The sequence below is a fragment of the Plutella xylostella genome, chromosome 7, assembly GCF_932276165.1.
Source record: "Plutella xylostella chromosome 7, ilPluXylo3.1, whole genome shotgun sequence".
Lineage (NCBI taxonomy): Eukaryota > Metazoa > Arthropoda > Insecta > Lepidoptera > Plutellidae > Plutella > Plutella xylostella.
The window spans coordinates 6066308-6079906 of record NC_063987.1 but is presented as its reverse complement, the minus strand read 5'-3'; the positions used below and the strand labels follow the sequence as shown (position 1 = coordinate 6079906).

General features: G+C 36.8%; 1 protein-coding gene across 2 annotated transcripts; it reads left to right on the top strand.

Moving 5' to 3' along the window:
* Positions 1 to 1445: 1445 nt before the first annotated feature.
* Positions 1446 to 10014, top strand: LOC105390916. Of its 2 annotated transcripts, none has more exons than XM_011562291.3 (3): positions 1446 to 1864; positions 5265 to 5484; positions 9773 to 10014. In XM_011562291.3, the coding sequence occupies exons 1-3, from the start codon at positions 1678 to 1680 to the stop codon at positions 9936 to 9938; spliced, it is 573 nt and encodes a 190-aa protein (XP_011560593.3). In that variant the 5' UTR covers positions 1446 to 1677; the 3' UTR covers positions 9939 to 10014. The 2 variants fall into 2 exon arrangements, with proteins under 2 accessions (XP_011560593.3, XP_011560594.3); XM_011562292.3 differs by lacking the exon at positions 1446 to 1864 and adding an exon at positions 2568 to 3201 and having other exon boundaries at positions 9773 to 10003.
* The last annotated feature ends 3585 nt before the right edge of the window (positions 10015 to 13599 follow it).

Here is a 13599-nt window from a genome sequence, read left to right as displayed (position 1 = left end):
ACACCTTGAGATTACTATACTTGTCCATGGCAGACTCAATAATAAACTACGGCATAACGAGTTATGGCTATACCTATAAAACATACCTAAAACGTATTTATAACATCCAAATCAGACTGTTAAAAACAATAGTACCATTAAAAATTAAATATGAACATAGAAATAATTATGAAAACTTGTTCCAATATTGTAAAGTAATGAGTGTATATGATAAAGTAAAACTTGCAATTGTATGTGATAATCAGAATAAGATACAGTCACTTAACTTAAAGAAGAGATATGGTAGCCTACGAACTCTGCCAAAAACACCCACATTTAATATACCTAATTGTAATAACGAATACGGAAGAAGAATTTGGACGTACAGCCTACCCCATATATTAAACTCACTACCAAAAACTTTAATAAATAATGTAAGAGATGCAAATCCAAAGCAAGTTCGAAGTTTACTTAAACGTTACTATATATATGACAGATATAAGAAAGAAGGGGATGTACGTGCAGATAATTCACATCCAGAATGATAATTGTACTATGTTTGTATTGATAAGGCACTTAATTATAACCACATAGTTATGTAAATGAGGGCAACCTTCCCAGGGATAAAAATCTCAAATATGTAAAGATTAAACCCGGGAATTACTAATTTATCCAATTAACCTTTTTTATGAAATAAACAGTTCAAATTTTAAATTTTTTTTTTTTTTTTTTTAAATATTTAAAAATATGATATAGAAAATTATCCGGATACAACTGATGTTCAGACTCGTATTGAAAAAAGTACCCAGCCAAAAAAGGTTTGCGATCTCTGACATGTCAAAAATTGATAACTGTCAGAATTCCGTGGGATTAAAAATTAGAGTTTAGTCAGATTTTTTGTGTCCTAGTCTCTGCTAGAGAATATTATCAAAGATACAGCCTGACAGAGAACTGGAATTCCCTCACTATTGCATTTAGAAATTACGTAAAAAAAGTTCAATATGTTTCATACTGTACTGGCCCTACACTTATAGTGAAACAATTACAGGAAGGAAGCATGACCTTAAAATCTTTGAGACAATCTTGGTGTTGTTAGTCTATGGTGCTGGTAAGAAGAGTCTCAGGCATTTACCTAGAAGTGTACTATATTGTTGATCTATTATCTAAAAAACTTCTTACATAAGTCCTAGAGTTATTCAGTTCTTCAGTTTAGTGTAGTTAGTATTTTTTTTTCATTCCTCTATTATACTCTATCCGCTTAGTGTTTAATACATAAAAAACATGCGTGATCGAAATTATGCACGTCTTCTGTTGAACGATTACACAAATATTTTCTTAATCACGCAATGTCCAAGTATTTAGTGATTTGTAGAACTACATTGTTGTTGTTTTAATGATTATTATATCATTACGAAACTCAACTATCGGCCAGTCGAGAGCCGGTGCAGTCAGTCCAACTTGCATTACCAAACCTCACCGTAGTGCACATTCGTATGTAGAATCGTACAGTTCACAACATAAACCAAACAGAAATATTTTTTACAAAAATAAACCTGGCTGATAACGATAATCGAATTCCAATTTAAATCAAACCAAAAAGTTCGTAATTATTCGGCCTCCTTAAAAATTAAAAAACAAAAATTTTTGAAATTCAAACGTAGTGTTCCTTGTGTGTGTGTACTAGTTCCTCAGAACAAAATGGATTTGAAAAAGTTCGTCTCTGTATGGAGTATTGTGTTGGTGGTTCTGTTGGAGGCTGCGACGAGGGGCGGAGGGGAGGAGACGGCGTTCGAACTGCCGGTGCAGTTAGTCGGTTTCCCTTTCATCATCATGGCGGTTAGACTCACCAACTTTGTGAAGAAAATGTCTTACGCTCTAAGTCCAGGTAAATCTTTGTAATAAAAATAGAATATCTTTGTGCTAATAAGGAGTCTCGGCTTGGGTCTATGTTAGAAATTGTACGTATTCCACTAAATACGCTCTGTCCACAAATAATGTTAACCTATGTATGTTACCTTAGAAATGAAATTGTATGAGTATCCAAATAAGTAATGTTAATACCTATGTATAATTAATACCTATTGTTATATTCATGTTACTGATTTGTCGACCACGATTGTATTTAGTGTCAAGACAAACCCTTCAGGTTTAATGGCACGTAAACTTCAACAAAATAATCTATGTTACACAATGTTTGGTATAAATAAAAATAAAAAATAAATATTAATTATAGGCACCTGAGATCTTTTAAATGGACACCGGCTTTAAACCATTCGGTACAAAAACATCAAAAGTATCCATGCTGATACTGACCTTGAGACCGTAACGTTACCACCTGTGGCCACACAATACCGGTGACATCACCAGCACACATCGAAAGTAGACCGTTGACTTGCATTCGCAACTGACCCGTGCTATGACATAACATTGATTGACCAACTTCTGGCTCTTGGCTGGGTATTACCGAACCAGCGTGCTTGGGTTTCCTCGCTCCCCGCGCCGCTACTGACGTAGGGACCCAGAGGGAAAGTATGGAGGGAGCCAGCACTTTCCTAAGCCCAGATGAAATACACGTTTCATGTCACGTAGTTATTGTACTAAGATCTCGGCGGTACGACGCGCCAATATTGTGTCGATTGCGCCCCTTTTATAAGAAGGCGCGGATACGTGAAATGAATCGAACGATATTCAAAAATATTTTTCCTTTGCTAAAACGGACCAGCCAGTAGTTGGTTTTTAATTTTGTGCAGTGCAGCCGGTTTCGTTGTTTTTTTAAAGTTTCGAAAATCAAACGTCGATTCGTAAATAGTTTTCGTGTTACTTTTTCACAGTTTACTTCTGTTCAAATGTTTTCGGATATTGTGTCGCGTTAACGACTGTGCAGCAAGAGTGAATGAAGTAAAGTAAGCTCACGAGATGACTTCAAACAATAGGGACGTTACGTTAGAAATTACAAAACGCATAACTATTTGACGAGTCGTCGCGTCTCGAATACCTATAGTCGTTATAAACTCTTCAAGTGAACAGCTCGGGTGATAAACATGGAGATTAAAAAGATTCTTGGCATATTTTTAGTGTTATCAGTTGTGCTGCAGTGTTACCTAGTTGACAGTCAGGAAGCAGCATTTGAGTTACCGGTGCAACTTGTGGGATTTCCCTTTATTATTCTGAGTGTGCGGTTGACGAACTTTTTGAAGAAACTGTCCTATTCTGTTAGTCCAGGTAAGGGTTTTTGTTAAGATCTATAGGTAATGTGAGTAATTAGTTAGTTAAACTTACCTAATACTACCTAGCATAGTAACAACTAAGTATAAAATAGACAAAAAAACTAACAGCAAATTTTAGATTTCACATAACAATTTAAACTCCGTTAAGTATGCCGTGTGGTTAGGTACCTAGGCCGTCTAGCTAGGTAGGACCTATGACTTTTGTTTTTGATCATAGACAACAGCATATTTCTTAACACATATTTAAATAAACACACGTGATTTAATTTGTGCCGTTTTTATTCTCATTAAGAACAAGTGAATGGGAATGAGATCAGTGCATGTGAAATTAAAACTAAGCACTGATCTAGTTTCGATGAAATCATTTGTACATTAGGCAGGTTACTTAATACAGAATTCATAAAAAACAGCATAATTAATAAGCTCTTTAGTAACAAAAGCTAAAATAAACTGCTTTTCAATAATAAGTTATTTAACTCACTGTAACAACATTATTATCGGAGATAGTCGCATAATCCATTAACCATATTACTGGACTTAATCCAGCTGGGCTCACCAGTTAATGCTTTTACAGACTTCCTATTCTGGAACGCAGACAACTTACATAGCTTACCGGAATAGTTTTGGCCATATTGACTAATATTAATTATTAATCCACGAGTTTCCCTTTGCCTGAAAAGTTTTTCGTGGGAGTTTCGGGTAAAAAACACCCGAATTTACCTGACTACAGCAAAGCAAAAAGGAGTGATATGTGGTTGGCTAGTATGTGTGTATGTTCCGATGATCCGTGCAATCATAATTTCAAAGCTACTTATCAGTCTTTCTTTTTGTTTTAACCCTCATATAATACAAGTTTTAATATCGGCGTTTTATATTCATCACTTATAGGGTGACAGGTCCTCGAATATAAATATCACCTATTCTTGAACTTTTTGACGGAAGAAAGCATTTGATAATAACTAGATCCGATCTGAGATAGCCAACAGAGGAGCTGAATACAGGTCTTGAAGATCATTACAGTGTCGCTCCGACACAGTGTGAGACAGGTCTAGCTTATGTACCTATGTATCTATATACCTACGCTCTATCTTGCGTCCACTGATTTATTAAACTAACCCACTATGCAGAGTAACAGCTGTTTGGGTAAATACTTTTATTTTTAGCTCCGGAATCACTTACAGTGGTTTGTTCTATATTGTTGTTAGTTTGAGCGAAAGAAATATTATTAGGTTTATTGAAAATTTATGAGTATGATTTCACGGTACTTATTTTATCTAGATAGAGTCGTAGTAATCGTATCTTCGATAAAAGGTACCTACGTGTAGGAAGATGGACTAACAACCAGACTATGTACATTATAAAACTTATAGCATGGAGAGATTCTAGTAGTAGTCCTAGTATGAAATTGTCTTTTTGTATGTGTAACTATAGAATATAATACCAATTAGTATAGGTGTTAAACGACAACCTATGCCTTTTAACTAACATTTATGAAATGCATTACATTACTATTTGCGATGTGCAGAGAATGTATGGAAATGTTTCGTGAGATAGGTATGTACAGTAGTTTTTATAGTAACATATACCTACATAATAGCAACATTTTTCAAATCTAACATCGGATTCCAAGAATGTCCGCAGTGACCCAGAGCTGGACAGTGACAAATGTGGACAATAAGGGAGCATTAGGACACCAGGGGAGCATTGACCTTAATCGTCTTGCAGCAAAATAAATTTATATACGAATGCTAAATATTCTGGGTCAGATTTGGCTAATCTGACCACTAACTTAAGTCTAATATTAGCCCACAGTCGTTTACTGCTGGCCATTGTACCAATTCTATCCTTGTGTTGCCATCCACCTTTTACTTCATGATCATCAACCTGCGTCGTGAATGGTCACGTAGATGTTCATCTGCTTAGCCCACTACCTCCCAGGAGCGCTATATACAATTTTCTGTTCTCGACCGTCCTCATCCGGCTCCTACCTTTATAAGTTTACCACGCTTGCCTATCTGTGATCCATTTAACTTATCTCTCCCAATCTTTCTATTCCAGCAACCTACAGATCGCGCAACCGCCGCTTCGCACTGCACCAGTCGAGCGACCAGTCTAGTCAACTCGACCAACCAGACAACTTCGACGCTAGCGAGGTGGAAAAGTACATAGTGAACGAGTTTGGACCCTCCGCTTGCGTGTTCCAGAGCATATGTGGGCAGTATGCTGAGCTGGCCACCAAGGAACCGAGGCAGGCCTTGGACTGGCCTGAAGTTTTTAGGTGAATATATTATTTTATTTGCCAGGTTTATGTGTTTTGGCATGATGGGGTCTGGAGGAGCAATGTAGACGATTTTGGCTTTTAAAAAGCCTCAATAATGCCAGAGTCCTACATGCTGAAATTATTTAAAATATAGCTTTAACTACATCCTGATCTGGATATAAAAAAACCGACTTCAAAAAACCACTAAAATGTAAGAAATAATTTAAGGTTTACACAAATTCTACTCGTATGAGACAGTACAAATATACCTAAGCAGGAACTGTTCTTTTTTGATGTTGGTGCGGTGACAAAGTAATCTGAAGAAATATGGCACCAACTTCAAAAAAGAACAGTTCCTGTTTAGGTATATTTGTACTGTCTCATACGAGTAGAATTTGTGTAAACCTTAAATTATTTCTTACATTTTAGTGGTTTTTTGAAGTCGGTTTTTTAATTTTTTTAATTATTATTTTATTTAATAGTTTTTAGTTTATTTGTAATAATTTTCAATCAAAAGTAAGGTGCAAATGATACCAAAAAGTCCTACTAATCAATACGAATCATTCAAGCCTAAACACGAAGTAGTTGCTATATACCGTTGAGGAGTTCCCCTGACTGCCTTCCGTTTCCATCATCAGATCAGCTCAAGGTCACCATAATATTTTTTTGTTATAAGAACTATATTTACGTTCTTAATTTCATTAGAATCGGTTAATATGTGCCCAAAATGGAAATTCATACCCTGTTTTTACCCCTTTACCCACCCTTGGGGGTGAGATAAAATTCTGAAAAAAAAATGGAACCACCTGGAAGCTCAACCCAATACAAAAAAAAAAAGAATTTTCAAAATCGGTTCATAAACGGCGGAGTAATCGGTGAACATACATAAAAAAAAATATAAAAAAAAAAAAAAAAAAAGATCCCGACGAATTTTAATAATAATAATAATAAGGCGGCAGGGCAGCTTGTGGCGAGCTGTTGGGCATTAGCGACCCCACCCACCCGATGCCGGGGAGAACCCCTGTTCCTCATCTTTGGCTTGCCTTTATTGGTTGTCCAGAGTGAACACTGACGAGGAACAGGATCTCCCACCTCTTGCTTGCCTTCATTGGCTGGCTTGAGTGGTGTACCGCTAGAGCAGCAATGCTCGAGGAAGGATGTATTACCCAGTAAGGTGCTTGTAGGGATCTTGACCGATAACGCGATTGTCCTGAGAGCCGTGGAATACCTCTCCATCCTTAGCACCTCATGCCATGTTGCCCCCTTGTTGCTACGTCACTGTAATGTGCTAGCGACTGTTTTGGGGGGCCCATTTACTGTGTGTGCGAGTCACCCCCTGCCTTTTTATCCGTGTGTGAAACATATAGGTCAGGCAGGGGCCATAGTCCTTCCATAGTCCCAGTTACCCAGTCCATTTAACACCCCCTTCCATAACCCTGTATTAGTTTTCTCCATATCCTACAATAGTCCTGCACTAACCGGGGATTTTCCTTGGGTTTACTCTATAGTTTACACAGGGAAAATCGTCGGTTGGTGTCACATTTCATATAGATTAATGTTGTCAAACGGGCCTCTACATGTTGGCTTCGGCCCCATGCACGCCTTCCAAATGCCCGGGACCCCATGGTCCCGTGATGGTAAAGACACAACATAATAATAATAATAATAATAATAATAATAATATGTGGGGACATCTCACACACGGCCATCCGACCCCAAGCTAGGCAGAGCCTGTGTTATGGGTATCGGACAGCTGATATTTCTACACAAATACATAGATAGATAGATACTAAATATAAATATCAACACCCAAGACCCGAGTACAAATATCTGTCTTTAAACAAATATCTGCCCCAGCCGGGAATTGAACCCGGGACCTTCGGCTCAGTAGTCAGGGTCACTAACCACTGCGCCATTCGGTCGTCGAATTGAGAACCTCCTCCTTTTTTTGAAGTCGGTTAAAAATCGTTAAATAACAAATGACATTGAATGATAATGTAAATGTCGTAATTTGTTGGGAAAGTCTATTTAGTAGGGTCAACTTGAAGTCAAGGCTAATCAATACAATGTCACAAATCCCATGACACGCTTGTCTACCTCTATAGATGTTTTTGCTAAGAAATTATTATTCAATGCCTGCATACCATGAAAAATTCTTTAAACCCTAATCAGGCATGTAGAACTTGTGGTATAACTACATTCTGGTCAATCTGTCGAGCGTTGCGAAACCTGTAGCCAGTTTAGAGTGATCTTTTTAGCTTATTAAGCATTTTATTTAGGTAGCTTAATACTCACAATGTAAGGAAATATTTCAGACAATCTCATCTTTATTTGTTTTAGATTTCATAATAATTATATTAATTCACGTACTGATGTGCCCACATCCTGTAGAGCTCTTGTCTCACGTTAATTGGAGGGCTGAGAGCTGAGCGCCACTCGAAACGCTAAAATAAATATGAAATTTCAGCCATATCACAAATTTAAAGGGTAGGCAAAAATGAAGAAAAACTCTGGTTTTATTTAACGAGATATGTTAATTATTTACGTAAAAAGTGCGTGGTTGTCGAAAGTTAATAATTTAGATGTGCTACCATTTATTATTTATCAGACATAATTGGTGTGCAACAGTTATAGTAGTCAGTATACGTTCGGATCTTGAAAGTTAGGTTAGCATCTGCCTGTCTAACTTTTTCGCCAAAGTAACTAACCCTAGTCCAGCTCTAGGCTCAAACAGAAGAAGTGGTCAGTAAAGATAGAGTTAAGTAGTATTGTGACAGAGGCGATGAGCCATTGCGTAGTCACGAGTGGAATTCCGCAATGCTAGACATGCGTCTAGCATGCGCGCCGACGCCTCAGCTTACCTATTCAGTAGGCTGATCGTTGCGCTTGCATACTAATCCAAAAATTTGTAGTTGGAGTATATCTGAATTGGCTAGTTTATTGAGGTTCAGAATGTTATAGGTATGGAATAGTTACATCCATAACAAAGTTATTAGGGGGTCTTAGCGTGTACCTACTCTACCGCCTATGATTTTCTTCATTATGGAAACAATATTGTAACCGAAATCCCGTGATCCTATCACACCATGCCGTTAGTGGCACCACCAGGCTACCTCCTACATGACGTGCACAAAGACGCAATTACCCAAACAGTCCAGCCTTGGCCCAGTTGTCCAGCGCGCGGGACCGCCTCGCGACACACATCGCCCTCTCGCTCACTCTCACGCAAGTCTCACAAGGTCAGCGGAAACGCACTGACTTGCACCTTTTTCAATTCTTACTGTGCACGAAAGATGACTCTTATACCCTGGTTACACCTACCGAGTAAAGTGGCCGAGACTGTATCCCCGGCCGAGCACTTGTTTTAATTGTTAGCCGTTCATTGGCCGAGGATCGGCCGAGGATACTGTCTCGCCACTCTACACGGTAGGTGTAATCAGGGTAGTAGGGTCCGGACACAACACAATTTTTACAGGAAAAATGCCAAAACTTTCCAACAGAGATGTTCTACTCGTAAGTAGATATGCTCCGATGATGTGAAAGAATTAGGAGATTACAGACATAGTCTTGAGCAAAATAATATGTATACAATATGACTGTATGTTTGTGAAAGAATAAAATAAAAATAGTTTTACTATCTAGTGTCATTGCACAAACTTGTTTCTAATGCAGGCATTTAGGTGAACCAGTCTTATGCAATTTGCAAACACTTTCACTGGGAGATGATTCTGCTAAATACTAATTAAATATAAATGTGAAAAATATAGTAAATTATATTTAGCGTGTTTTTTCTTTCAATCACATTGTAGGTATTTGTTGAAAAAATATTGATATTTATGTTAGTCATAATCAGAATAGAATCATATTTTACACAATATGTAACACCATACATAAGCATCTGCATCAAAACATTAAAATCTACGTACTTATTAAGTATCAAGCTATTATTAGTAATTTGTTATATTGGTACTGAAAGCTTAAAAAGAATTACGATAAAACATTGTGGTTTTCTAGTTCCCTATTGCTATTGTAAAAGTATAAATAGCTTATGGTTGCAGACGTAACATGTTAGATAACGTTTAAAATGGGTATTATTTATATATATTATTTATTTTGATGTACCTAACAGGCTTAGAAATGCGTTAACACTTATGCATATAAAGCGGATTTCTATGTACCTACACAGTTTATAGACGTACTTTATGAAAGTAAAAAAACATCCCAAAATATTTAAGTATAGAAAAACCTCATTCTTCACCAGGTTTTTTGCTCTTATCAATATATTTATTTATTCTCTCGTCCACAGCCAATACCAAAGGTTCCCGGCTGAGAGCAGAGACTTCTACCTACTGAGCGTGTTCCTCGGAGAGACAGTGAAGTCTCCAGAGCTGTGCCGACAGCTGGGGGAGCTGCGGAGTTGCGGGGAAATCAACCTTAATGACACGCAAGATGAGACCAACACCTTAGCGTGATTTAGTTTAAGTTCTAAGAATGTGTTACGGCTAGACGGTTATATTGATGAACAGCTGACGCTATACGGTTTCTTTGTCGACGTAGATAAACGTTATTGGAGGGATTGCAAAATTATTATTCATATTGCAAAAAGTGTATACTAAGCCGAAAACTACATGTGCAGCATGGTATATCTAAGCCCGAAACTGAAATCAGAATTTAAAAATTCGCGAAATAATTAAATTATTTTCCATAGAAACTTTGTTGGTCACGTGACTTTTTTACTATGGAGAATGTTTTTTTTTCGCGAATTTTGAAATTCTGATTTCAGTTTCGGGCTTAGATATACCATGCTGCCCATGTAGGTTTCGGCTTAGTACACCCTTTTTGCAACACCCTATATATTACATTTGCATTAAACGAGTTTATCGACGTCGATAACGAACTCGTGTGAATATAGCGTGATTTGCGATAAACTGTAAGGCCGTATACAGAAAAAAAAACGCTTCTATTATTTCCATATTGGTAAGGTATCGGTGTTGGTAAGAAGCGTTCTTTTTGTATACGGCATACAAAGCCCATTATCAATGATAATCTACGCTGGGTCCAAGATTCCAAATTTTGTTATCGTTATTTGTTACTTATAACTAAGTACTGAGTTGCTGTACTAGTTTTATGTTTTACTGTGATTTTGTTATGTTCGTAGTTACCGACAAAATAGTTATTAGGTTAGAAATAGTAATCTGTACTTGAAAAGATTGATATAAGTACCAAAGTGCAGTAAATAATTATTTTTTTCGTTACATTGGTTTGTGATATAAAACTATGTACTACTTCATTTCATTTCTACAACTTATGTGTATGCCTATATGTCATATTTATTTTAAATATTTTTATTACCTACAAATGTGCTAAAATTAATTGCAAAATGCGAATTATTTATGAGTAGGTAGTTAGAAGCTCATATTTTATGTAACACTCTGTAACTAATTTTGTATATAAAACTGTATTAAAACGTATTTCTTCTGCTAACCATATATATTTTATAAAACTAAAGGTATATATTTCCGTGAATTCTTGTATACAGTGGCCAACAATAGATATGCAGGGTGCTTGTTTATTAGTGGTCATGTTTATTAGTATGACGGGTACATTCACCTCCCAACGGGATGACCACTTATAAATAAGCACCATGTATATTATATTTTAATGTTACGTATTTTTCATTATAATTATACAGTATTAAAATCTTTGCCGTTTACATGATAAGTATGGGAACATAATATATTTTGTTGACGTATTTCCATAAGTTGTGTAGAATTACGATACCAGTAACTTTTTTGGCTTACTGTACCACATTAACATTTTGTATACATATAACTATACAACTAACATAATAAATATTATACTAACATTTCTATACCTACCTACAACTTTCCTGAGTAAGAGTGAAAATCAATTATCGTTTTCATACAAAAGAGTTCAACGCATAGTGTAAGTTCTCATCAAGTTACAAAATGGCGAATATTTTTGTTATATGCTAAGAGTTGCGAATCCTTGAATTGTATTGGAATTACGTGTACATATAGTATTAATTGATTACATAAAAGGGTAGAAAATTATTATTATTTTTATTTATAATCCAAAACCCGATTAAAACAAAAAAAGATCCCTAGAGTTACATGCACCAACGTGTTAAATCTAGATTTAGTGTCTAATCTCGATTTAAGAAACGTCAGTTCATATAAATTTATGGAATAAATCGAGATTTAACACTAAATCTAGATTTAATTTTTTGGTGCTGTGGCCCTAAGTTAGCCGAGCCTTTTATAAAATTACCGTGTTTTCACTAAAACCTTTTAGCATAACTTGTTGTGTAAAATCCGCAAGCACTGAAACTCTCAACTTTGATATTCCTAATTTTATCAGGATGCTACTCACCACTACTACGAATATATATATATATGAATATATATGTATAATATATAAGATAAGTACAACATTTACGTTTTCATGTCAAACTTTCCTTTTTGGTAGATCCTACCGGATGGGTTAGCCATTATACTAGATGATAAGGGAAATAAATCGTTCTGGAAACCAAATATTTATTTATACTTTTATATCACAATTTACAAAAGTAGATGAACAATCAGGTGGACTTAATGCTAAGAGCATTCTGTACCAGTCAACCTGCAGGAGGTTCAGGAGCAGACAGTAGGGAAGTGAAAAAAAAAAAAATAAAAATTAATTACTATGAGAAAGTCCTATCGTGGGAGTGGCAGATAGGAAACACAATACTCAGGGAATACAAAGCACTGTATTTAAAGGTTCTTCAGACACGTAAATAGCAGTTGAGGTAGTCTTTTGCGTATAACTAATAATTCGCGAAGGGGATGCAAGCGAGCGTGATCCAGCCGGGAATTATTAGTTATACGCAAAAGACTACCTCAACTGCTATTTACGTGTCTGAAGAACCTTTAAATACAGTGCTTTGTATTCCCTGAGTATTGTGTTTCCTATCTGCCACTCCCACGATAGGACTTTCTCATAGTGGCGCCCAACGTGGGGCGCCACTATGAGAAAGTCCTATCGTGGGAGTGGTAGATAGGAAGCAAACTCAGGGAATACACTATGTTCACAGTATATTTCAGGTTCTACAGACACGAATAGGCAAGTAGGTAGTCTTTGTGCTTAAAACTATTAACTATTTCCGAAGCGGCGCAAGAGCGAGCGTGTAGCCGGGAAACGGGTTGGCGCCGACTGACTGCGCGGGCTTCGCTGGCCGGTGGCGCGAGCGCGGGGCGCGCGCGGGTGAAGGGGAGGACGCGGGACGCGGTCTGCGCAGTAGAGCTGCGCAGGAAAACGGCGCGGCGGCGTGGGACGCTAACCGTTTTCGGCGCGCGATTTGTTTTCGCGGGAAAACGGTCAGCAGTCTTGTTACATTACTTAATAAGGATTATTAATCTTACATTTTGCATGTAAGCAAGCATTACAAAAAAAAAGTCTCACAAAAAAATACACAAAAACTACCATAATTGTAAATATATATTATAAATAATATTTCAAATATTATTTAAGAATAGCCTACTAATTATTACTGCATGTGTCATGTGTACAAACGGGTGGCGTAGTGGTTATCGAAGCAGACTGCTGTGCCGAGGCGAGGGTCCAGGGTTCGATCCCCGGTTGGAACATGTATTTGTTTAGAAATACAACAATTAGCTATCGAGTGAGTTTCTGTGTGATATCTCCAAAACACCTGAAGAGATGGAAGTGGAAAAAGTCCTCCAGTCTTGAAGGAGGTCAAGGTAAAAATAACGCGATATTAGAATGAAAGTAAACTTCTTTCAGCTTACCACTTTTTAATGAAATAAACTGAATCGAGAGTAAGTAATTGAAACTTAATAAAAACAGTACAATATACTTAAATTAACAAGATATTTTGCATATCAAAAATATTTTTTATGGTAAATAAGCATGTTGAAAAGGTTGGCAACAGCGACATCTAGTAAATCAGTTATGAACTTCACCGCACCGCTTACAACCTGGAGATTCGGCCCACCGCACCTCATGTTATTCCGATATTATAAACTCTTCACTTACTACCATTGCTTGCTGTGTAATGCTTCGCGGTAGCACTAGATGTCGCTAGCTGTATGAAATTTGTATGATAAAATACCT